The 25,162-nt window shown below is 41.4% G+C and overlaps 1 protein-coding gene across 1 annotated transcript in view; it reads right to left on the bottom strand.

The window, feature by feature from the left end:
* Positions 1 to 7,704, bottom strand: part of HSPA4 (heat shock protein family A (Hsp70) member 4) — a 42,155-nt gene extending 34,451 nt beyond the window's left edge. Inside the window, exon 1 of the mRNA XM_061189597.1 lies at positions 7,347 to 7,704. Coding sequence (XP_061045580.1) covers positions 7,347 to 7,453 — 107 coding nt within the window. The 5' untranslated portion in view covers positions 7,454 to 7,704. The remainder of the gene's footprint in view (positions 1 to 7,346) is intronic.
* Between the last annotated feature and the right edge of the window lie 17,458 nt (positions 7,705 to 25,162).

Here is a 25,162-nt window from a genome sequence, read left to right as displayed (position 1 = left end):
AAGCTAAATAAAAGTTTGTCTCAGTTCAAATTATTCATCCTTTTATTCGTCTACATATGCACACACTACAAACAGTTCCCAACTTCTTACAAAGCAATCAAATGTCACTAATGGAACATCAATTTTCACCACATAATATAGCAATTACACCTCAAACAAGGCATAACTCTTGCAAAGTATGGGCAGAATTCACACATTTCTTATCATATTATAGAAAATCATTAATATATTATTACATAATTCTTACATTCTAAAAAAAGTTCTATAACAAGCCAACTAGTACATTAAAGAAAGGAATCCTTAGCTTTTCCACTTTATGGTCAATTTGATTGAGTTGAACACATGTACAGTAAAAAGAGCTCAGGCTCTAGAATTAGACAGTATGGGTCTGTCTGAATCCCTTCTCTACCTTTCTAGCTGTGTGACCTGTTAATTAACTGCTCTGAAATTCAATTTGTTCGTCTCTAAAATGGGGGAAATTACTGCACCTACCTAATATGGTTGCTATAAGGATTAAATTTGTTGATCCACTTTTAAAGGACTTTTATCAGAGACTGGCACATCATAAATAACATTAGCTATTACTAAACCTCCAATGAAACCTTGGTCTGAGTTTCATACAAAAAAATATACCAACTAGGGAGTTCCCTGGTGGCCTAGTGGTTAGGATTCTGAGCTTTCACTGCCATAGCCTGGGTCTAATCCCTGGTTGTGGAACTGAGATCCCGCAAGACACATGGCACAGCCACCAAAAAAAAAAAAAAAAAAAACCAGAACAAACCAAAAATATACCAACTAGTTTGCTATGAAAATTGTGCTTCACCTTCTCAAACTATCCACTAAAACCCACTCAGCCATCTTTAAAATCATGAGGAATAAAAAGTCCTACCATTTCCTTTTCAAAAGGACAACTGAATGAGGGTAGATATGTTAAACAGCACAAATTGAAGGGGTTTTTAAACTAAAAGCTTACATAAAGAAATCTAATACTTAAATGTGAAAAAGGCCCAAAAAGATTACGTCAAATTTTAGGGCCAACGCTAGAACCTATTCAGTGCTTTCCAGTGCAAGCTCATCGTAGAAAATTAGAAAAGTATAAAAAAGAAAATAGGGATTATCAGTAACTCCACAACCAACACCCTCCCACCAGAGATGGCCATTACTATTTAGGTAAATACTGCTATGCAATCCTAATAAATTAAGTAATTCTTTTAAAAAGAGAAGCTAAATACCCCCATTAAGTTTGTTTCTCCTCAACAAACACTCTAAAAAATCTTCAGTGGCTGAATGATTCTGTCAGGATTTGGACAGGGAACAAGATATTTAAAGGAAATATGTATTGATACTATTTGCCACTCACCAGGAAATTCCAAAATTTCACATAGCCTGCATGCAATCCCTATCTAGGGCAGGAAGCCTCTCTTTCATCCAAGCAGGTCAAGCTCCCTTGTCCCACAGCTTTCATTTTTGAGCCTTCATATGCCAGGCAGTGTGCTAAGCATTCTACACTTGATTCTCCCAAATACACTGAGACAAGAACCATTACTGACCCAATTTTGTAAATGAAGAACTGAATAAAGGCAAGTTAATGTGCCCAGAAACATAACTAGTACTAGAGTTCAGGATTCAAAATCAGGACTATCAAACTCCAAGTCCCACACATACATACTTTTTTTTTTTAACTTTTTTTTTTTTTTTTGGCTGCATTCTCCTTGCAGCGCGCAGGCTTCTCTCTAGTTGCGGCATGCAGGCTCCAGAGCACGTGGGCTCTGTAGTTTGCAGCACGCAGGCTCTGTCGTTGAGGCGCCCAAGCTCAGTAGTTGTGGCGCGTGGGCTTAGTTGCCCCACTGCACGTGGGATCTTAGTTCCATGACCAGGGATCGAACCCGCAACCCCTGCACTGGAAGGCAGACTCTTTACCACTGGACCACCAGGTTAGTCCCCATACATACTTTTGTACTGCCTACCAAACCCTCTAGATTTATTCCTACTTCTATACCTTCACGCAGACTGTCCCAATCCTTTCTTCATGTTTTCTAATCCTGTTTGCTCAAGTCCCACTCCTGCCTTTCCTTATCACTCCATCCCCCACAGATGTGACCTGTCCTCTGAACTTGTACAATTAAGGTCTATATTTAATAACCTTGCGCATAATTGTACTCTCTATTCTTATTCTATTTACTGTTGCTTTACGTCATTCATATTTCCAACTAGAATGATTACATCTCCACAGCAGGACTCTATCTTACACTTCCTCTATACTTTACACAAGGCCAAGTTAATGCTGCTAAAAACGGCAGTACTCAAGACACTTGCTACTTGACTGATACTACCTTTCCTCCATTCCAAATTACAGGCTGACATTACACAAAGTTAATTTAAATCAAGTTCAAGACTTCTCTGTTCTAATCTTTAAGTCCTAGAAATAATCATCTTTTTAAACCAGAGAACAGCCGTTGTTCTCTTTCCTGGGTAAAAGATACCACTGACCAAACATTTATGCATATTCTGATAGGATGTTATAAACAGCTGCAACCAGCACAGATCCTTAAAAGGTACAGTTTCATGCTTATAAGTATGTGTAGGACCACTCTCAGGATATTCAGACAGCTGTGACTCTAATTTCTTATACAATATAAGAAAATGAGTTTTTCAGAGAACCTACAATAATATTTAGACTATCAAATAAGAGAAGCAGGCAAAACTGGCATGGAAATGGTTATTAGGTTAATCAGAGTACCCCATGGTCACTGCCTTAGCCCAGAACTAGAAAATACCCAAAACAGTCGATATCGAACAGATCAAACAACTCATACTAGCAAGATATGCAGTTCCTTAAGAACCACAAACTCCTGAGTCAATAAGATTTACACATTAAAAGCTACATATTTGATAAACCCTAAAGGCAAACTTCCATAGATTTCATTTTACTGTCCCAATATATGGTCCATTAATAAAGAGAATTAATAAAAAATACAAAAAGGTAATAACAGCAATATGAGCAAATAATTGTGCAGTATTTACTATGTAACAGGCATTATGCTAAATATTTTATATAATTTTAACTCATAATCCTCACAAACCCCAGTGAAACAGAGAAATCACTTACGTTCCTGGTGTAAATTAATCCCTTAAATTTTTGTAAAGTATTCTGGCAATAGGTACTGAAATTTTAAGCATATATATCCTTTCACCAATTTCACATCTTGAAATCTATCCAACAAAAATAAAAGTATTAACATGTAAACATAAAAATAAAAGACTTGTTGAAGACTATTTCTAATTGCAAAAATTTAGAAACAACCTGAACATCTGAGGAAAGCATGTTAAAGCCATAATATGGACTATCATGTACTTAAGGAGGTAAATTCATATTTACTGACTCTGAAGGATGTCTAAAATATAAGTGAAAGAAAATAGTTACAAAATACAGTATGATCCTATTTGTTTATATGGGCACACACGCCCCTACATATATTTGTAGAAGTCTAGAAAAAGTTATGCAAGGATAGACAGCAAACAGCAAATGAGAGGAAACAATTTTACTTAGCACTTTATTTTTGTTGTTGTTGTTAAAGCAAACAAGTATTTTATTAAGTCAGAAAAAGTTTTAATTTAGGAAACCCAATTTAGAACCTAATGACATAAAGTTCCTGTAGATTACACCTACCAATTCTATATACAAAGTTGTATTTTAGTTCTTAAATGAGTCTAAGAAACTACTTTGATAACCTCAATTAGACATGAGAAGTGTTAGCAGTCTGAAGCTTTAGCTAACCAATCAACTTTCCTATTCACTGAACCCAAAAGATCCAGTCATCCTGACGCTCTACTTAGATCTACAGCGTGTAAAGATATTCACTCCATAGAGGAACACCTTTCTTGCACAAATAAGGTATCAGATATTAATCTGCCAGTTAGCCAGAACCCACATTACTTTCAGCTTTTGCTCTCAAGGGCAGTTATTAACAGACAATTTCATCTCTTCAAATTCCTAATATACTGTTTTATGAGGAACTAAGTCCATGAAAATGATAACGTAAACTATTCATACACAGAATTATCTTCTTAGGTAACTCATCTCTACCCTATAAATTTTGTACAGTACGGCCCAACTAACTCCTGTAATGTTTGGCAGTCCGTTAACATTTTTATTCCAAAGAAGCTTTAAGGTTGTACTCTTTCTACTGTAATAATCCAACTAAATATAAAAATAGGCTTTCCATCTTATTCCAAAGCCTATGGTCATGAAATATCAACACGACACTCATAATTTAAAACTCCAAAGTTTATCTCTAAGCCGCCCACACTTTTCTCCCATGCTTCCACACTGGTGGAGAGCAACATAAACTCCCACGTGGACCAAATGATTGCAATATCCTCCTAAGCATCATCCGGCTTCTTCTCTTGCCCTTCTCAAATAAATCCGTTCTCCACAAAAAAGCCAATCACATCTTTAAAATATCAATTGGATCACCTCCCACAGCACCTAGATAAAAATCTTTAACATGATTTACAAAGCCCTGCCATAATCTAACCTGCCTTGCCTAACTCCTCTGCAGATTCAATTCACAGCATTTTTTCAAGTGGCTATAATCCTCTCAGTCTGTCAAGTATACCTCAGTTCTTCCTCACTTGCTATTCCTTCTGCCTGGAACAACTCTTCCTCGCTCCCACCACAAACCTCCATGGTAAAACCCTACTCATCCTCTGGGCTTCATCTTAAATGACACTTCTTTAAGAAGCACCTTCCATCACCACCCCATATCCAATTTAAATTAGGTTCCCATCATTGTTTTCCGTACTTTCCCATCTGGACCTTTACCACAGTCAGCAATTACATATTTGTTTAGCATCTGGTTTTCTCCACTAGCCATGTCCATGATGGCAGGATCTTACTTGTTTATCAGAGTACCTTCAGTGCTTAGCACAACAGCTGACATATTAGAAGCACTCATTATCTGCTAAAATGAAAGGAAGCCTAAATTTGGTGGGAAAGCAAGGGTTTCTTCTAGGTAAGACTCAACTGGCTCCTCAAAAATGGAATTCAAATGCTGTTGCACCCACAATTTTATATGAGTTACTTTCACCATACCCAACCCTCCAGAACCTGCATCTCATTCCACTCTCACACTAAAACAAACCTATGTCACACTCCCTGTGTACCTCTGAGATATAAATCCATTCTTCCATAATCACTACTTTAAAAAAAAAAAAAAAAATCAACCTTTCTGCCCCCCATGTTCTACTTAGCCAAAGACTCCAACACAGAAATCTAAGCTAATCGAGATCATAGTTCAAAAACTACTTGAATGTATGGCATCCCTCTAAGTTCCCGGGAAATATAGGAACATGTAAGGAAAATTACTTTTAAGTATTTAAACAGATATTCTTATCACAATTACATGGTGTATCTGGTCACCCATCAAATAGTCTTTGGGACAAATTTAACTGTGATCTGGGAAGATTAAATTCTTTTCTGAAACAACTCTTTCAGTTCCAAATAATGAGATTCATGGTAAAACTGTTGTAGTTACTATTTGTCTAAAGGAGAAAAGGGGGCATAAGAGTCTAAAAGAAAGGACAGGAACACTTCATTCCAATATTTGGAATTCTCTTAACTTTGGAGCTAAAGTATGTTCAATTCTAGCTGGGAAAAGACCAAAAAGTTACATGCCTAACTCAGTGCTCTAGCCCTCTTAATTTGAGGAAAACTCTCTCTACAGATGAAGCAAACTAGGATCCAGAGAGGAAAACAATAACAAATAGAAAATTAATGCTTAAATACTTAAAAACTTCATTGTACAATACACTTCCCCGGAAATACAAATTAGACCCACTGTTAAAAACTATGAAGGGCTTCCCTGGTGGCGCAGTGGTTGAGAGTCTGCCTGCTAGTGTAGGGGACACGGGTTCGAGCCCTGGTCTGGGAAGATCCCACATGCCGCGGAGCGACTAGGCCCATGAGCCACAATTGCTGAGCCTGCGCGTCTGGAGCCTGTGCTCCGCAACAAGTGAGGCCGCGATGGTGAGTGGCCCCCACTTGCCGCAACTGGAGAAAGCCCTCGCACAGAAACGAAGACCCAACACAGCCATAAATAAATAAATAAAATTTTTTTAAAAAAACTATAAATAAAATTGAGAAAGGAACAGCAAACTGTAGTTTTGGATCTGGGATGGGTTTTGGGGGAAGCACATGGGTTAGGTCTAAAATAAGGGATAGAAATTTGATAAGTTTAAGGGAAATGTTGTCAGCCTTCTGGGTAGCAAAGATCAGTCTGGTATAGGGAGCAATCGAGTTGGCCAGAAATTGCTAAGAAGTGTAACAAAAGGTAGGGTGAAAAACGAGCCTTAAAACAGAGGCCCTTAATGAGACACAATGAGAACCTAGCAAATAACAGAAACTTCTTAAAAAGATTCTGGCCAAGAGGAAGACAATGAACTGAAAGGTGTCTCTATGTACAAAAGGCTCTTACCCTATCCAAGGAAAGACCTGGGTGAGTCATGATTTCTTAGCGCTGTGTCTATACTGGCTCCATAACTTACCATAGGTTCTAAAAGTCAAAGTGAGCCCCTGAGTCATTCATTAACAATTGCAGCCAACACCCTGGTTGGAATGTATTACCGTGAAAGCGGAACGCTGTTAGGGATAGGTGCGCAAAGAATGACAGCAGAGAATGACCCAACATTCAGTTGAATATACTGAAGCGACGTGAAAAACCAAAGTGAATGCAAAGGTATCCAAAAGGCATCGATTTTATTAAATCCTTTTCTATATCTTTCCGTGCCAACCCTATCTGGAGATCTCCGGTGCTCCGACTCCCTCTCTTCCGGGCGCCACCCCACCCCCCACTCACGTGGGACTCCGGCCTCTGCACTGTCTTACCGCCTGCCGGCAGACGCCAGACCAGTTCAATTAAACTTTTATTAAGCTCCTGCTGTGTGCAAAGCTCCCAACTCTGTGCTGGGCTGAAGAGACGTCAGTACGCCCTGGGCCTATTATGTGCCCTCTAAAAGAGAATCTCGGTCCATCCCACATCCCGGGCCTGCCTTCGCTCCAGCTCCTACCCACAGCCTCCGCTGGTCCAAGTACCCACTCGGAGCCCTCGCTCGGCCGGCGGGCCACAGAAAAAAGGCCTCGCCCCTGCGCAGACCCACACGGGAGGTCGCGGCCCCTAGTGACCTAAAACGCAGTGGGGGTCCACTACCCACCGGAGTTTCGGCTCGGAACGGAGGTGACTGCCCGGCCCGCGTTCCCCAAGCCGCGAGGGTCACAGACCGGAGCAAGCGCTACCTCCCCAACCCCCCCACCCACAGTGCACGCGGCTACCCTGGCCCACACTCACGGCGTGCAGCGGTCGCTGTATTCATTAGCGATCGTTTCGATGCCGCCGGCGCGGGCTACAGCGACGTAGCAGCTCTGGAACCCCAGATCTATGCCCACCACCGACATGGCGCCGGCTACAGCTCAGGCTCGAGCCCGGGTCCAGCCGGCAAGACAAGACACGGACCCCGGCGGGGCTGGCGTGCGTAAAGCGGGCCGCGTGGGCCAGGGAACCGGGGCTAGTGGGAGACGTGCGAAGGGCCACGCAAGCGCCTAGGTTCTTGGAAGGAGGGCCACACCGGAGGACACTACTCAGGCCGGCTCCGGCTCAGCGGCCGCAGCCTAGGCGCCGGTAGCGGGGGCGGAGAAGATCTCGAAAGGTCTCGTCGCGACGAGAGTAAAGAAGCAGCGCGAGAACTGAGGGGGAATGTTCTCGCGAGACTCCGGCTCAGCTGCTTTTCTTCCCGAGGCCTCGCCCCCCAGTTACGTACTAGTGTACGTCACTCCCAGGCCCAAGAACCTGGGAAGGGGCAGAGCGGCCGAAAGACAGCTGGGAGGCGGAGTTGGCCATTGAGCATGCACACGGACCCCGCTGCCGCGCTAAGTGCGGCGGCAAAGAGCAGTGGAGCACCTCCCCTTCCAGAAGAAAGTAGGAGAGCCGGTTTAATGCAAAATACTGAGGAAGCGCTTTTTTCTTTCTCTCAAAGGAAGATCCGGTTGTGGCACCTCCTACGCCACACCTTGTGTTGGGAAATGGGAGCGCAAACTAATCTTCAAAGTCCAGAGGCGTCTCCCATCTCCTCTCCTTGGGGTAGGTTGGTGGGTAGAGAAGGCCGCCGTTGGAACGCGGCCTTCGGCAGTCTTAGGTAGGTCTCTGTCAAAGTCAAAGACAGCGCCCTCTGCGGCGGAGGGGAGGATTCCACCCTCAAGCCCACCGCCTTGTTTTTTTCGTTCAGCCTCGTCGCACCGTTTTCTAAACCACTCCTGTCCTTAGGTCAGACTGAGGAGCCTACGGCACTAAAGGCTTTCAATCCCCAACCCATTCTAAGCACATGTCTTGAGCTGGATGCAAGAGACACTGAGGTAGATGACATGCTCCTAGGTACGTTCAGACCAGCCGGTAAGTGGCAGGATGAAATGAAGCTAGCGAATCATCAGGACCCCTCACTTGCATGGGCACCTGGGAGAGCAAGGGGTTGCTGACAGTCACGGTGGCTTCCAGTTGTGGAGGGGAAGCCAGCTGTCAATCGGGAAGCAACTCTTTGTAATGAGCATTTCTGATAAATCGCTTAAAGATACCTCAGAAGACAGGGAATCTGAATCTCCATGTCTCCAGTAATTTGATGTGATGTCTTATTCTAAGTATTTACTTTGTAAATACTTCAGCATTGTATAAGCTTCAACCCCACAAAACCTGAATCCAGTACAAGAGTAGCTAGACAGGTAAATGGGGTCCCAGTACGTGGTGGCAAGTTTGGTCCACACATAATGGGGGAGCGGAGGGGAAAGGGCAGAGAAAATTTTTTGTTTAAATTTTTCTAGTCTTGCCATAAAATACGAATTTTATTTCACACCTGCTGCCTAAGAAGGCACCTCAGTCTCCAGGAGCAATGCCCAAAGCCCACGTTGGGTGCCTTTAAACTTGCTAATCACCACACGGTTCTCACATTTTGGCTAAATCAAACCTGTTTTTGTCTTCAAAAACAAGTACTGAGTGCTCCCTGAGGCTGTAATAGGAGGTGTGGAGGCAGGAAGAAAAAGCCTTTGAAAAAGAGAACAAGGACAAACAGATGCTTGTACACCCATATTCACAGCATTATTCACAATAGCCAAAAGGTGGAAACAACCCAAATGTCCGCTGATGCATGAATGTGTTTTTAAGATGTGGTATATACCTATGATGGGATATTATGCAGCCTAAAAAGGAACAAAATTCTAACACAATGCAACATGGATGAACCTTGAAAACATCATGCTAAGCCAAAGAAGCTAGACACAAAAAAACAAATATTGACTAATTCCATTTACACAAGGCCCCTAGAATAGGCAAATTCATAGAAACAGAAAATAGAATAGTGGTCACTAGGGGCTGGCTGGTAGCAGGGATTGGAGAGTTACTGTTTAATGGGTACAGAGTTTCAGTCTGGGATGATGAAAAAGTTCTAGAGTTGGATAGTGGTGATGGTTGCACAACAATGTGAATGTACATAATGCCACTGATTTGTACACTTTAAAATGGTTAAAATGGTAAGTTTCCTTATGTATATTTTACCACAATTTTAAAAGTAAAGAAAAATTGTACTTGACCTTCCTTCCTCTATCTCCTATTTTTCTCCCACCTAGGAGGATATCAATAACACCAAAGATGTTACTGGCTTTACCTATGACAGAGTCCTGTCTCCATCTGTCTACTCTGGGTTATTAAGCACTGGGCAAACAAGCCAGTCTGTAAACAGATAGGGTAGGGGGTCCACGGAGAAAGAGAACCAGGCATGGCTTTCTTGACGTAAGAGAAGCCATATTTGGCCGAAGCCATTTTTTGATCTAAGCCTGGCCACAATGCTTGCCGTTGAACAGGTCTCAGTAATAAATGATCGTAAGGGAAGTGAGGGAATGCAGGAACAAAGGAAAAGCAGTCAAGAAACAGTAGTTCAGCAATAAAACAGAGTCCTAGTTCCTCCTCAAGGGATGTACATAATATGATACACATCTTCAAGTTCTACAGGAGCTAAGGCCCCCACCCAGATGGAGGATGGAATGATGTTGATCTTTTCTGACCCTTGTGGCTTTAATCACCTAAAGCTTTGTCCCAGTTCAATGTTAAAATCTCCTCAGCTCAAGCCCCTTCATGAATATGCATATACCACACAAGGCCTTTCATGGATATGCACGTACTCTTGGCTTAAAACTTCCCCAGTTTTGCTGTTCAGGGAGACACTGCTTTGGGAAAGATCCCCGGTGTTCTCCTTTCTAACTGCAAGTAATAAATCCTTCCTTCTCCCGATCTTTGGCTTGGTTGTATCTTTTGGCTCAACACCCACCAAGAGGGGAACCCAGTTTTTGGGTAACAAGCCTGACCTAGGCTGAAGTGCCTAAACTACCTAAAAGATCACTATGCCTGGGTTGTGGACTCTGTCTCTGCTTTCCATCTTGTGGGAGGCCTCCCCAGCCTTTAGCTAAACTGGCAAAAAACATCCCTATCTTTTTGTGTTCCAACTTCATACCTACCTGCCATATTTGCCTTGGCACTGCTTTCAGTTTAAAATACCATTGGTTCTATCAATCTTTTGAACAATTTGTCCTTCTCAAAATAAAGTATAACATCAGTCACAGAGAGCACTCATCCTGCTAAAAATAGTGTCCTTGATCATCAAACTTATAGCTCAAGAGGCTATTCTGGGATATTTAAATAAATGAAGTCAGAAAAGGTTATTTAAGAATTCCAAAGAATCTAAAGGAACAAGTTTCCAAGAATCGATTGTGAAGCAGTAAAGTTGCCAGAATATTTAATGTTAAAGGCACCATGGGTGTAGCACAAGTTCTTTTCATTTAGGAGAGCATCTTGAGTATTTTAGAAGGAAGTTGTTAGATGCCTTTCTCTGATACAATGATTAAATTTAGTTGTAAGCAATTAGCAAAGTTTCTGTTTGTTTGTTTTCAGTATACAGTGTTCATAGCCTGCCTACCACAAGACAAAAGTTTCTCAGTCAGTTGGGAATTCATAATCTTCCCTGCCAGGTGTCCAGTGGAATCCTGTCCTATATTCTGGAGCAGGTTCTGGAATCATTTGCTTCACAAGTAAGCTACAAACTCAGATAATGGTGTTTTCTGGCTTCCCTGATATCACAGTGAGTGGACCAATGCCCTTAGCTGAACCAGCGCTCCTTTCTTAAACTCTAAAACTCTAACAACTCAATAATAATGGTAATAACTTCATCTGTAGCTCCTACAGTATGTGTCAGACATTGTGCTGAGTGATTTGGATATCATAATCCATTTAATCCTCACAGCAAACCCATTAGGTGGGTGTTATTTTCCAATTTTGAAGATGAAAAAACAGACCTGATGAGGTTAAAGAGCTTGTCCAAGGTTATATAACTTTTAAAACTCCGATTTCAAAGTGGCCTCCTACAACTACACCACTGCTTTCTTTAAGCTCATGTTCCTGGTAAAGGCTCATTAGAGTAAATATGGGAAACAAAAGAATAAGAGAAATTAATTCAACTACTCATTCACTGTAGACCTTTTGGAATACTTTCCTTACTTTCAGTGTTTTTGTTATGTATATATGACGGTTGAATTTGGTTGTGCCTTTTTTATTAGGTTAAACCAGCCTTTCCCAAACTGTGTTCTATGAGGTATGAATAGGTTAATAATGTCATTTTAAAGACTCTGAGAAGTCTAAAGAAAACCTGTTTAAACGTTGTTTAATTATAAGTACAAGTATAACAAGCATAAATATAAGGAGTAGTAGGGCACAATTTAGTCTCCTGTTTTTTTCCCTCAAGCATTTTTCTAATCTTAACACTCTTCTGATATAGAAACTACCATTACAGTTCACTCCTAACTCCAAACTCACTGAAATCCTAGTGTCCTTCCTCACACTATTATACCATCTGCTTACATAGTAGCACTATGATCTCATTCTGAGGTCCTTTCCCAAAGCCTCACTCTTTTGCCTTTATTCGGGCTGATTATACTTAATACAGTGTATTAATCCTGCAGTATCATCAGTATCCCAAACCTTTCCCTCTTTATAATCTTAAAATGCTGGGTGAACTTTGCAAAGATTTCTCCAGGCCACACAGACTGATACCATCAGGAAATTTTAACCCCTTCATCTAGGTCTCTTGATCACTGATAATTTTCCTGACCTGATTCATAGCCTCCTTACCTATAAGCTCCACCCTCTCCTCAACCAGCCCCAGACTCAGCCTTCTTCCACCTCTAGCAGCTGACATTCCAACTCCACCCCCAAAGTCCAGCCTCTTGGTCTGGTCTGCTGAGACCAGAAACGTGACTCTCACCTGCTCAGACGCTCACCTGCTCAGCCCGGTTTTGCTCTGGCTTGTCCTGTTCCTGAGTACAGAGGGACCCCCCAGGGAGCTATCCGGCCATCTCATGTCTGCAAATTACAAAACTCTTTTACCATCTTTTGTTTAAAGTGTCAAATTCATCAGGACTCAGTGTATCCTGTGCTGGTTTCCCTTCAGCTAAATACAGCTTCTTTGTCTCAGGTCAGAATGCTCTTTGCTTCTTGCTCTAAGACTCAAGGGCAATGATTTTAAAAGGCCCTGTGGCCTCCGATAATAATTCACTATTCAGGTTTCCTGATTAAAGAGGAATCTGGAGTATGAATATGTGTAATTTGATAAAGAATCAGTGTTACTATGAACAGTGTTACTATGAACAATTTCATGTGGCATTCTGCCCAGGCATGGCTTCACAACCACAGGAGGACCATTTATTTTCTTGTGGACATGTAGTTAATGTTCAAATGCAAAGTGAGTTCAAAATCTAAATATATCACAGACGATTACAGTTTGACACTTGAACGCCAGCAGTGCAAGCCCTAACTCAGAGGAGAGTGACTAACATGTTTTCCTGGCAGTGGCACAGGAATCCATCCCCATGGCCAAAGGCAGCAGCAACAGCGACAGCAGGCTGAAACAACAGAGGGGATGACTTGAGCTCACTGGAAGCATTAGAGTTTCTCTTCCAGACAAGACAAAGACAAACCTGAAAAAGGTAGCCGGAAGAAACTTCCACTATGGAGATACTGTGAAACAAAAAGAATGATAGGAACTTTATGTATTCTTGAAATGCTTTGAAAGAATAAGGTACTCAGCAAAGAGTAGAAATGTGGTTAGTAAGTCATTCTTCAGAAATGGATGACTGGCCCTTTAAGAATACTATTTAGTCTATTAAATATGGCTATATTTTGTGCTATTTCCACTGAAGGCAAAAGTTATTTTTGAAAAGAGCAATGAAAAGATCCCAGCTGAATATCCTTACTTGATTCAGTAGTTTGTGCCAGTGAACAGAGCTTGGGATATCTTTTTTTATTCCAATAGTACTAGCACTTGTTATGAGAAGTCAGGAAAGCGTAGTATATTCGTCTTTGGCATGTCATCTTACCCCTAAATGAGATGAGATCCAGGGCCCCAAGAAGGCCCCATCACACTAAAAGATCTCTTCCAGTCATTTAGAATGTCAGTAGTGACGAAAATGCCTCCATTAGGGCTTCTCTCTTATGTTCTTTCTTAAGGCTTCTTCTCTAAAAGTAAAATCCCCTTCGAAAGCAGAGGACACAGTGACAATCTGGCATCTCCATGTAAACGAACAGAAAGTAAAACTACGTGATTGAGAGGAAGTTCATGAATGAGCTCCTCACCCCCCCTCCCCCGCCCCCCACCTCTCAATCACACACACATAGCACTCAGCCTTTACTTTCAGATCCCTTAGGTGGGTGCCTTTCTCTAGAATTTTCAGTGGAATTTCCTAAAGCACTGCAGTATTTGAGAGTTGCTGGTGCTTGTGAAGCAAGGCTGGGCACTTGCCCTGCCTCTGTGAGAAGTAGCTCTCTTTGACTAAAAGCGTGGTTGCTGGTAGCAGAGACATTCTGTTCCCTCTATAAGAGGCAACACAGTGTAATGAAGCAGTAATAATTACAGCTGTGATACTGGTACCAGAAAAGACAAGGACAAACAGAAATAAAATTCCAGAAACATATCCAAGTATGAGAATTCAGTATATGATACTTGGCATTTCACACTAGTGAGGGAGAGGTGGTGTTGGGACATTAGCTAACCATTTGGGAAAAAAATTTTAGATCCCTACCTCAAACCGTATGCAAGAATATATTCCTGATAAGTCAAATACTTAAAGGTTTACAAATTAAGTTTCAAAAATAAAAACATACAATTACCAGAAAATAAAGGTGAATATATACATTATATATATTTATGCAAACACACACACACATAATGATCTTTTGTAAGGACAACAACAAAAGACAAAAACAATAAAAGCAAAGATAGAAAAATGAATGCAGAAAAGACCATAAACAAAATGAAAAGCAATAAATACAAAGTTCAAAAAGATTACCGCCAGACTCTGTAAAATTAGCTGTTAACTTGTAGAAGATTGATATCACAAATGGTGTTTGTTTGGGAGAGATGCAAATGATTTCCATCTGGTAGAAAAGATACTCCCAAAGATTATGCTTTTATTGCCCTGTAGAACAATAACAGGTTTCGTATTTAACTTAGCAATCTAATTTCAGCATTCTTTCTTTCACTTCAGGATCTTGAGTTCTCCATTGAATCAGCTTTACTCTCCTGCTGGTCTCCTCACTGAGGTAAGTAAATCACTGACATAGCCTCACTATATATATTTGTATGTTTTTAACTTTTTAAAAATTATATACTTTGTCCTGAAAAAGTTAAACCTAGAATTACCATATGATCGAGCAATTCCATTCCTAGGTATAAACCTAAAACGATTGTAAACAAAGACTCAAATAGATACACATACACCAATGTTTACAGCAGCATTATTCACAATAGCCAAAGTGTGGAAACAAGCTAAGTGTGCACCAACAGATGAATGGATAAACAAAATGTGGTATACACATGCAATGGAATATTATTCAGCCATAAAAAGGGATGAAATTCTGATATATGGTACAATATGAATAAACCTTGAGAGCATTATCCTAATTGAAATAAGCCAGGCACAAAAGGACAAATGTATGATTCCTCATATATGAGGTACCTAGAATAAGCAAATTCATAGAATATAGAATGGAGGTTACCATAGGCTGTGGGAAAGGGTGAATCAGAGTTGTTTTTTAATGGGTACACAGTTTTGGGGGTTTTTTTTGGGGGGGTAGGTTTTTTTGGTTGTTTTTTTTTGTTTGTTTTTGTCCGTGCCTGTGAGGCTTGCTTGATCTTTTTTTTTTTTAATTAATTAATTTATTTATTTTTGGCTGTGTTGGGTCTTCATTGCTGCTCAGGGGCTTTCTCTAGTTGTGGTGAGTGGGGGCTACTCTTCCTTGTGGTGCACAGGCTTCTTATTGCAGTGGCTTCTCTTGTTGCAAGCATGGGCTCTAGGCACGTGGGCTTCAGTAGTTGTAGCATGTGGGCTCAGCAGTTGTGGCTCACGGGCTCTAGAGCACAGACTCTAGAGCACAGGCTTAGTTGCTCCACGGCATGTGGGATCTTCCCGGACCAGGGCTCGAACCTGTGTCCCCTGCATTGGCAGGTGGATTCTTAAGCATTGTGCCACCAAGGAAGTCCCGGCTTGCTGGATCTTAATTCCCTGATCAGGGATTGAACCTGCGCCCTCGGCAGTGAAAGCACCAAGTCCTAACCACTGGACTGCCAGGGAATTCCCAGGTACACAGTTTCTATTAGGGATGATAAAAAATGTTTTGGAAATAGATAGTGGTAATGATTGCCTGACATTGTGAATATACTTAATGCCATTCAGTTGTACACTTACAAATGGTTAAAATGATGAATTTTATGTTTTGTATACTTTCCCACAATAAAAAATTTATTCTTTGACAACAACTTGGGAAGAAATATCCTTAAGATATGTGACATCAGGGACTTCCCTGGTGGTCCAGTGGGTAAGACTGCACTCCCAATGCAGGGGGCCCAGGTTCAATCCCTGGTCGGGGAACTAGATCCCACATGCATGCTGCAACTAAGAATCCCGCATGCTGCAACTATGAGCCTGCATGCCACAACTAAAAGATCCTGCATGCCACACTAAAGATCCCACGTGCTGCAACTAAGATTCAGTGCAGTCAAAATAAATTTTTTTTTTAAAAAAAGGTATGTGACATCAAATATTCTTTATATATACATACTTGTTGTAAGTCAATCATAAAAAATGGACCAAAGTTAGAAGACAAAGATTAGAAGACAAAGTTCACTAAATAATAAGAAATAAGGTCCCACAAGCCACATGGTGCGGCCAAAAAAATAAAATAATAAAATGGTTTAGAAGAAAGAATAAGTACAAATGACAAATAAACATAAAATGTTCAACCTCACCTGGGATTTTTTTAAATGTTAATTAAAACAACAGTGAAATTCTATTCTTTATAGCATATTGGAAAAACAATATTATATGATATAAAACAAACTGCAATACACCTTACTAGCAAAGGTATCAGGGAAAATATGATCTGGTTCTGTCGTTCTAGAGAGCATTTTGGGAAAAGTGTGCATACTCTGTGACAAGAGTTCTACTTCAAGGAATATATCCTTACAAAATGATGGGCAAGCATGCTTCCCCTGTGTATACAAGAGAGGGAGTAGACTACTTAACCCTACAGCCTGGGCTTGAATACCAGTTCCAAGTGGCTTATAGTCTACAAGCCTCAGTTTCCTCACCTACAAAATGGGGGAAATAATAGGACCTACCTCATAGGATTAATGTGACACATAAATAAGACAGTTATTATAAAATGTACATTACCTGATACAGAGCAAATGCTCAAGAAATACTAGAGGTGGTCGTTACTGTTGTTGCTCTAATAGGATATTGTGTGAGATTTTTCCCAGTTGTCCCAGAATTGGTGATTAGGGCCCACAGGTGAGAACAAAGAAGTGAAAACTAACCTACACCCTTAAGAAAATTGCCAGTAATTGGAGCCAGGCAACTCCCCAAGAGACTAGGCAGAAACAGGCTAGACATTACCAGCCTCCTCCCTACTCCAACCACCCCACCCTTCCAGGTCTCTGTAGAAGTGAGGAGGAGTGAAAGGCACTTGGTGATTTGCTTTGCGGGGAGTGCAGAATTACCTCATGATGAGAAGGGATTTTCTCTTCCCAGAAGGAGAGGGGCAGAAGGTGCTATCTCTCCAGGGAAAACAAATGAGAAGGGAGGCTCTTGTAAAGACTGGAGAGAAGTACATAGGGAGGGGAGACCTCCATTCCATGCCTTAGTTGGCCATTTGCTGAGGCAGCATGCTAGCCAGTTTCCCCCTTTGAACAAAGGAGGGGCAAATATGAACAAAAGAAAAGAAAACTGAAGACAGCAAGCTATATGAAGGGACCAAGAGAGGAAAGTAATATGGTGTGACAAGGAAATAAGTATTCCCCCTGGATCTACCACACATTAGAAGAGGTGGCTGAACTTGGACTGTTTCACCAGACCCTACCCAAGAAGCTGCTGGCTGGGAGAGACCCTTGCAACAGGAGGCAGCAGTTGAGAAGGAATGGTCAGGCTGGAGCTGGGATCCCCTCATCAGGGAACTATGGAGTAGGAGGCCCAGAGGGGCCCTCCAAGTACATCTATCCTGGACATGTGCCACACAGTGGGTATTAGCACAGAAACCCATCAGCATAGACTAGAGAAACAGGGACAGTCAACAGAGAACCTTACAGACACACTCAGGCAAGTATAAAACCTTTTGATTCCAGATTTCTATTATTTGAAGCTAAAGGTATCTTAATATACTTCTTTCTCTGTAGACCCAATTTCTCTCTCTTCATGTACTGGCTGCCTGTCAGCTCCGAATGTACATGTTTCAAGTCCAGCCCTATGCAGAGATGAAAACTGAAGACCTTCTGTTCTATTATAAAATTCCCAGGTAAGAGACCCTAATTGGTCCAGCTTGGATCAGTCAAGCTGGTTCAGTCAGGTATACCTGGGAATACAGGGTCACTAATCCCAGTCTCAGAAGACTGTCATCATGAGCTGGAAAGGCACCCCACAAGATGTCTCACAGTGTTGATGCCGTGGAAGAAGATGTTGTCCCAGAATCCTAGAGCACTGAGGAATCCAGATAGTCTTGGGTGGGCTTTGAAATAAACATTATATATATAGGGGAGGGCATTTACTATACTTCACTTTCCAGAGAGCTTCACAAGGTAATGTGTAGGGACTGTGGGAGTTTGGAAGGGCAGAGGGAACTGGATCTGAGAGGAAATGAGAGAGGTCATTGATTGCCACAGAGAGAGAGAGCGGTCATGCCACAGAGAGAGAGAGTGGTCATGTCATCTACAATGTGACCACCCTTTACAGCAGCCCATAAATCTTCAGTAAAATCATGAGCCGCTTGGTGTGATGGGATTTCTGGTGGGCACATGAAAGGGGAATGCAGCTTCATATCCAGGTGTGACCTGGGGCAGGCACCTAAGAGGAATTAAACCACTAAAAGAGTAGGGTAGTCTTTGAATTACCCCAGACCCTGGATATAGAAGCCAGGTTTACCCAATTCTCTAAGTGCACTGAAGCCTCTAGGTGAAAACTGGGTTACGATTTTAATGGCAGGGAAAAAGAAGGAAACCACAAAAGATTTCACCAATAGCAGCCTGATTAAATAACCTGTGATTAAATTAAATCTAGCTAACTATTAATACAAGTTAGAATCCTGATCCTTCACAGGATGGGGCTTCTGTGCTTTATCTGCAGTTGGCCTGGTGAAATGGAGCAGTGAGGAATTTCAAAACTCTTAGATGTTCTTTAGACTCTAAGACTTCTAGTCTATATTTGCTTCTTTGGAATCAAATTTCCCTGGAACTTTATTACAATGGGCTATTTTCTTACCATACTGATTCATATACCTTCAAGCCTTAAAGCTGTTAGATGGTGGGAGCAGGGATTTCTGTGACCTCTAGCCCACATTAAGGCAAATTTGGCTTTGAGGGAGAATGGGAGAAGTGGCAAGTACTTTGAAAAAAAGTTGTCGAAAACAGAATGAAGGGACTTCCCTGGTGGCGCAGTGGTTAAGAATCCGCCTGCCAATGGAGGGGACATGGGTTCGATCCCTGGTGCAGGAAGATCCCATATGCCACGGAGCAACTAACCCCAATTGCCACAATTACTGAAGCCCGCGAGCCACAACTACTGAAGCCTGCATGCCTAAAGCCCGTGCTCCACAACAAGAGAAGCCAGCGCAATGAGAAGCCCGTGCACCGCAACAAAGAGCAGCCCCCACTCTCTGCAACTACAGAAAGCCCTCGCGCAGCAACGAAGACCCAACGCAGCCAAAAATAAATTAATTTTTTTAAAAGAGAAGAAAATCAGAGATATAATTTAAAAACAACCCCACTTTCTAAATGCAATAAGTATCTTCATGTAAAAATTCTTGGGATTAAAATTCACTTTGAGGGAGTTCCCCAGCAGCCTAGTGGTTAGGATTTCAGGCTTTCACTGCTGTTGCCCGGGTTCAATCCCTGGTCGGGGAACTGAGATCCCGCAAGCTGCACAGCGCAGCCAAAAAGGAAAAAAAAAAATTCACTTTGAGGATTTATCAATGATAAAAAGCCCTTTATATGGATGCTCACCAGACTTACTGGGGTGATCATTTAGCACTATATAAAAATATAAATCATTATGTTGTATACCTGAAAGTAATATGTTATGTGTCAATTATACCTCCCAAAAAAAGCCCTGTATGACATCTATTTTTAAATGGATTCATGAAACTTCACTGAAGAAAATGGAAAAGAAACAGAATAGTTTTTTTGTTTGTTTGTTTGTTCGACCACGACATGTACCTTGCAGGATCTCAGTTCCCCAGCCAGGGATTGAACCCAGGCCATGGCAGTGAAAGCGCTGAATCCTAACCACTAGACCACAGGGAACTCCCAACAGTTAGTATTTTTAAAATGCAGAGACAGGGCATAAATGTTTTGTCACAAAAATAATCCTGGTTCAACATGTAATGAATGGAAAGGTATAATACCTAAAATGGAGAAGATTTACAAATGCTGGTAATACTTGGAAATTTGAAGCAACTCTTAACAATGTCTGGAGTTGATTCAAATTTTCCAAATTCTCAAAAGATTGCTAAAAACCAGATGGTGCAAAAAGAAAATCTTTATAGCAAATTTACCCATAGCAAGTACAAGAAAAGGATCTGTTGACAACTCCAGAGCCGTCTTGAACTTGAACTGGTGCTATACAAAGTGCTTCTCACAAAAAATGTAAGTGCTCTTAGGATGTACCTGCTTTTTTTAGAAAGAGGCTATCTTGCCACTCTTATTCATAAAAAAAAGTGTAATTACTATTTTCTTCTTTGCTTTAGACACCACATAAACTGAATCTTGATTTAGTATTTTTCTGATTAGCATTCTAATGAAAAATGGTTTAGAGGTATTTATTTTTAAGTATTTTGGCCAGTTTGGGTTTTTTCACTAGTAGCACTAGTAACCTGGAAAAAAATTTTAAAAGCTTTTATCAGTTGTTTTATCTATCACAGAAAGCAGTGTTTGGTATGGTAAAATATTACTCACTTCATATTTTTTAAACCTTAAGATATACATTCACAGACAATACTAAATTTTTACAAATGTTTAATCCATATACACCTAATGACCTAAAAGTAAATTCTGTGTTTTTCCATATTTTTTACATTTACCAGAAGTAAAACTTTTCTTTAAAAGTCAAAAACTTAAGAAATAATTGTGTCTAGAAATAATTGTGCCACAACCAAGAGTTTTTGTGCCACATCAACTAAATCCCACATGTTGCAGCTAAGACCCGACACAGCTAAATAAAGAAATAAATTAATTAATTAAATTCTCCAGAAACATTGTCCATGATATTTTAAAATGTGTTAGAATTAGTTAAGTTTCAGTTGTGGGACTTCCCTGGTGGTGCAGTGGTTAAGAATCTGCCTGCCAATGCAGGGGACACGGGTTCGAGCCCTGGTCCAGGAAGATCCCACATGCCGCGGAGCAGCAAAGCCCGTGTGCCACAACTACTGAGCCTGTGCTCTAGAGCCCACGAGCCGCAATTACTGAAGCCCACGCACCTAGAGCCCGTGCTCTGCAACAAGAGAAGCCACCGCAATAAGAAGCCCACGCACCGCAACGAAGAGTAGCCCCCGCTTGCCGCAACTAGAGAAAGCCTGCTCACAGCAACGAAGACCCAACACAGCCAAAAATAAATAAATAAATTTATTTTTTTACAAAAAGAAAACCTCAAACATCTCTATCTGTAGATAGTGGAAAGTAATATGCATTGTTTTCTCTTAATCTCTATTTTAAGTTTTTCCATAATGAAAATGGATCATTTGTGTTTTAATAAAGGCAGGAGGGGTGTGGTTTCAAGACTCGAGCTCAAACCGGGATAAAGTCATCTTTGCCTCAGGAGCCACATCGCAGAAAAGGTACACTAGAGGGGGTGGGCAGCCAGAGACATTCGATGAATGAGGGTATGTTTGGAAGAAATATTAGATCATCATTCCGAATTTCACATGAACTTTAATAAATCAACCATCATCTATCTGACCTTGCAATTAAAATGTTTGGCTTTAGAGCACAGACGGTTATCATCCTCACCAGAAAAGGGAGAGAGAAAGAGAACTGAGATGGGTATTTTCATTTCAGCTAGTTTCCTTTGTTTTTGCTATATGACATTTCTTTTTTTTTTATATTTATTTATTTATTTATTTTTGCTGCTCTGAGTCTTAGTTGTAGCACACAGGATCTTTTAATTGTGACATGTGAACTCTTAGTTGTGGCACGCATGCAGGATCTAGTTCCCCGACCAGGGGTCGAACCCGGGCCGCCTGCATTGGGAGCACGGAGTCTTACCCACTGGACCACCAAGGAAGTGCCTATATGACATTTCTAAATGTTTGGCCACCTGTAGGCCTTTGTAAAACACTGTTACCTCTCCCACTGTTGTCTACTTGTGAAAAATTTTACATGGAAAGATCTTACGAAGAGGTCCTGTTATAGGATATAATGTACAGCTTTTGTTTTTTCTGCTCAGCATTCATTCCTTAAAGTATTCCTCTGATCTTCTTCATTCTGGTGGCTTGCTAACTGTGGGATCCCACCCCCCACCAGAGGGATGGGCACATCTCACTAAGAAGCCAAGCAAACTCCTACGAGGGAACTTCACTGTTGAGATGAGGCACACAGGTACCACAGCGGGTTGGACCTGATCATCTGCTGGCAATTGCCTAAAGAGGTAGCACACAAGTTCCTATGACTAAGATCTGGACTTTTCTGGTTCAAGGGCTTCTCAAGGCTGTACTTCCTCCTTCTAAATTATGAGCCAGCCAATAAAACCAATAAATTCTTTGTTTTTTTAGCCAAAGTTTTGTTTTGTGTTTCTTGCAATTGAATCCTAAAAGATATAAGGGGATTCGTTCTATATTATCTCAAAATACAGTCAGCCCTCAGTATCCTCAGGGGATTGGTTCCAGGACACTTCCCAACGCCCCGAAAAAATCCGTGGATGCTCAAGTTCCTTATACAAACCAGTGCAGTATTTGCATAAAACCTACACACATCCTCCTGTGTACTTTAAATCATTTCTAGATTACTTGTAATACCTAATACAATGTAAATGCTATATAAATAGTTGTAAATACATGTAAATACTATTGCCAGTGCAAATTCAAGTTTTGCTTTTTGGAACTTTCTGGAATTTTTTTCCCAAATATTTTCATTCTATGGTTGATTGAATCCATAGATACCCAACCTGCAGATAAGGAGGGCTGACTATAAGCAAAACTGGCTAGAGGGGAAGGAGAGTTGTGTAATGGAAAAAGCTCAGGGCAGTGGGCCTTGGATAAATCACTTAACAAAGAGGTCTGAGTCTCAGTCCCTTAATTTGTAAAATGGGGATCCTCTGGGGGCAAGGTACAGAAACTTGACTTGAACCATCTTAATCACAAAAGAGATTTACTGAAGAAGGCTGTGATAACCCAAAGAATCAAAGGAAAAGGCAATCAAGTCTAGGTAGGTCTTTTTCTGTCTCTCTTCTCTACTTCTCTCAGCATGTCAACTTCCGTTTCTCCTAAACCAGCAAATCCTGGACTCACAAGCACACAGCTTTATATCACAGCAAGGCATGTCATTAAGGCCCAAGGACCCAAGCAGCTGTGTCTGAAGATGAGAGAATACGATACAATTTTTGAGTATTTAGTTTTCAAGACCCCTTGGAAAGTGGAAATAATTGAGGAAGGCAGCTCTTAGCCCACTCCAGGGAGCTTTAGGCACCACTCTCACCCACAAGCCCAGAGGTGGATGGAAGGGCCATCCTTTTTTCATTTGGAGAACCAGAGCCTCATATCCACAGAGGCCCAAATGGCTTTCCACCAGTCCCCTTGCATGGCCACTCCCCTTTACAAAACAAATGGTCTCCCTGCTCTGAACCTCTCCCTTACTTAGACTAGTTAGTCAAATTCTCTTATCCTACTGGAAGGAGAAGAGCTCTTTTTGTGGTATGCAAAGGCATATGAAGGAAGAACCCACATTTGATTTTGCACCAGGGTCCAATTTTACAGCACTTTTTCCTGAATAGTTGCAATAATTAGTTGTAAAACATAATGAAAGGGCAAAAACCTTAAAAGTTGGTGGATCCATTCTCTCCCCTCTTCTGATCCTGGTGGAGCTAGTTTCCATTGTGGTTAGTCTCACAGTCTTATGAAAACACATTCACCAACTTCTGGTGCAGGATTGTAACAGGGAAGAACTAAATTGGACTCCATGTTGGGTCTGTTTCTTTGGCTTCAACCTTTGCTCTCTGTTGCTTTTGTTATTATAATCATACATAATGACCTGCCACAGGGAACCCTGCCCCTCTGCCTGAATGTTAAAGTGCCTTTGTTCAGGTCACTGGGAGACAATCTGACCCTGCCCACCTGTGAATGGCTGCAGAAAAGAAATTAACACGTCCCCTTCCCGATGCTGGCCAAGCCAGATAAAACTAATGGCCTTTTTACTTCACTTCCTCACCTCCTCCCCCTCTCTGTTCTATAAAAGAAACTGGCATCCAGACCCCGATAAAATGGTTTTTGGGGGACCCTAGTCCGCAGTCTTCTTGGTCTGCCGGCTTTCTGAATACAGTCGCTGTTCCTTGCCTCAACACCTGTTCTCCTGATTTATCGGCATGCCCTGCAGCGAGCAGAGTGAGCTTGGACTCGGTAACAGGATCAGCTACATAATATATAGGGCCCAGTACAAAATTAAAGTGTCAGACTCCCTGTTCAAAAGTTATTAAGAATTTCAAGACAGCAATAGAAAAGCATTAAGCCAAGTGTGGGACTTTTCTAAGCACAGGTCCCTGTGGAGTGTATCGTTTCCCTGCTCATGAGGTGGCAAACTATGTTCTGTGCTCAGCTCTCTAACCACAGATGCTCATGAACTGGTCAGGGTCAGGGCAGGAAACAACCATCCTGACCAAAAGCAACCCAGTTCAGAGAGATGCAAATCTCCCTCTAGCACATCCATCCTTTTTTTTTAAAGTACTTGACCACTTTTTTCTTTTTTTTTTTTTTTAATTTTTATTTATTTATTTATTTATTTATTTATGGCTGTGTTGGGTCTTCGTTTCTGTACGAGGGCTTTCTCCGGTTGCGGCAAGCGGGGGCCACTCTTCATCGCGGTGCGCGGGCCTCTCACTATCGCGGCCTCTCTTGTTGCGGAGCACAGGTTCCAGACGCGCAGGCTCAGCAATTGTGGCTCACGGGCCTAGTCGCTCTGCAGCATGTGGGAATCTTCCCAGACCAGGGCTCGAACCTGTGTCCCCTGCATTGGCAGGCAGATTCTCAACCACTGCGCCACCAGGGAAGCCCACATCCATCCTTTTACACCCACCTTTCCCCCACATCTTTTTTTTTTTTAGTCAAAAGTTCATAGCTTTATTTATAACAACCAACAACTGGGCATGCTCTATGGCACATCAACAAGTTAATGGATAAGCAAGTTGTCAAATAGCAATAAAGTTGAGTACAAGTTAGCATTAAGAATTAAACTATCTATAATTGTAATAACTTGGGTGGATCTCAATATGATTGAGTGAAAAAAGCATTGTTAAAAAGAACACTGTATTATTCCACTCATATAAATTTTA

This window comes from Eubalaena glacialis, chromosome 4, assembly GCF_028564815.1.
Source record: "Eubalaena glacialis isolate mEubGla1 chromosome 4, mEubGla1.1.hap2.+ XY, whole genome shotgun sequence".
NCBI lineage: Eukaryota > Metazoa > Chordata > Mammalia > Artiodactyla > Balaenidae > Eubalaena > Eubalaena glacialis.
Note: the sequence above shows the minus strand (reverse complement) of the source record. Positions and strands in the feature narration are given on the sequence as shown.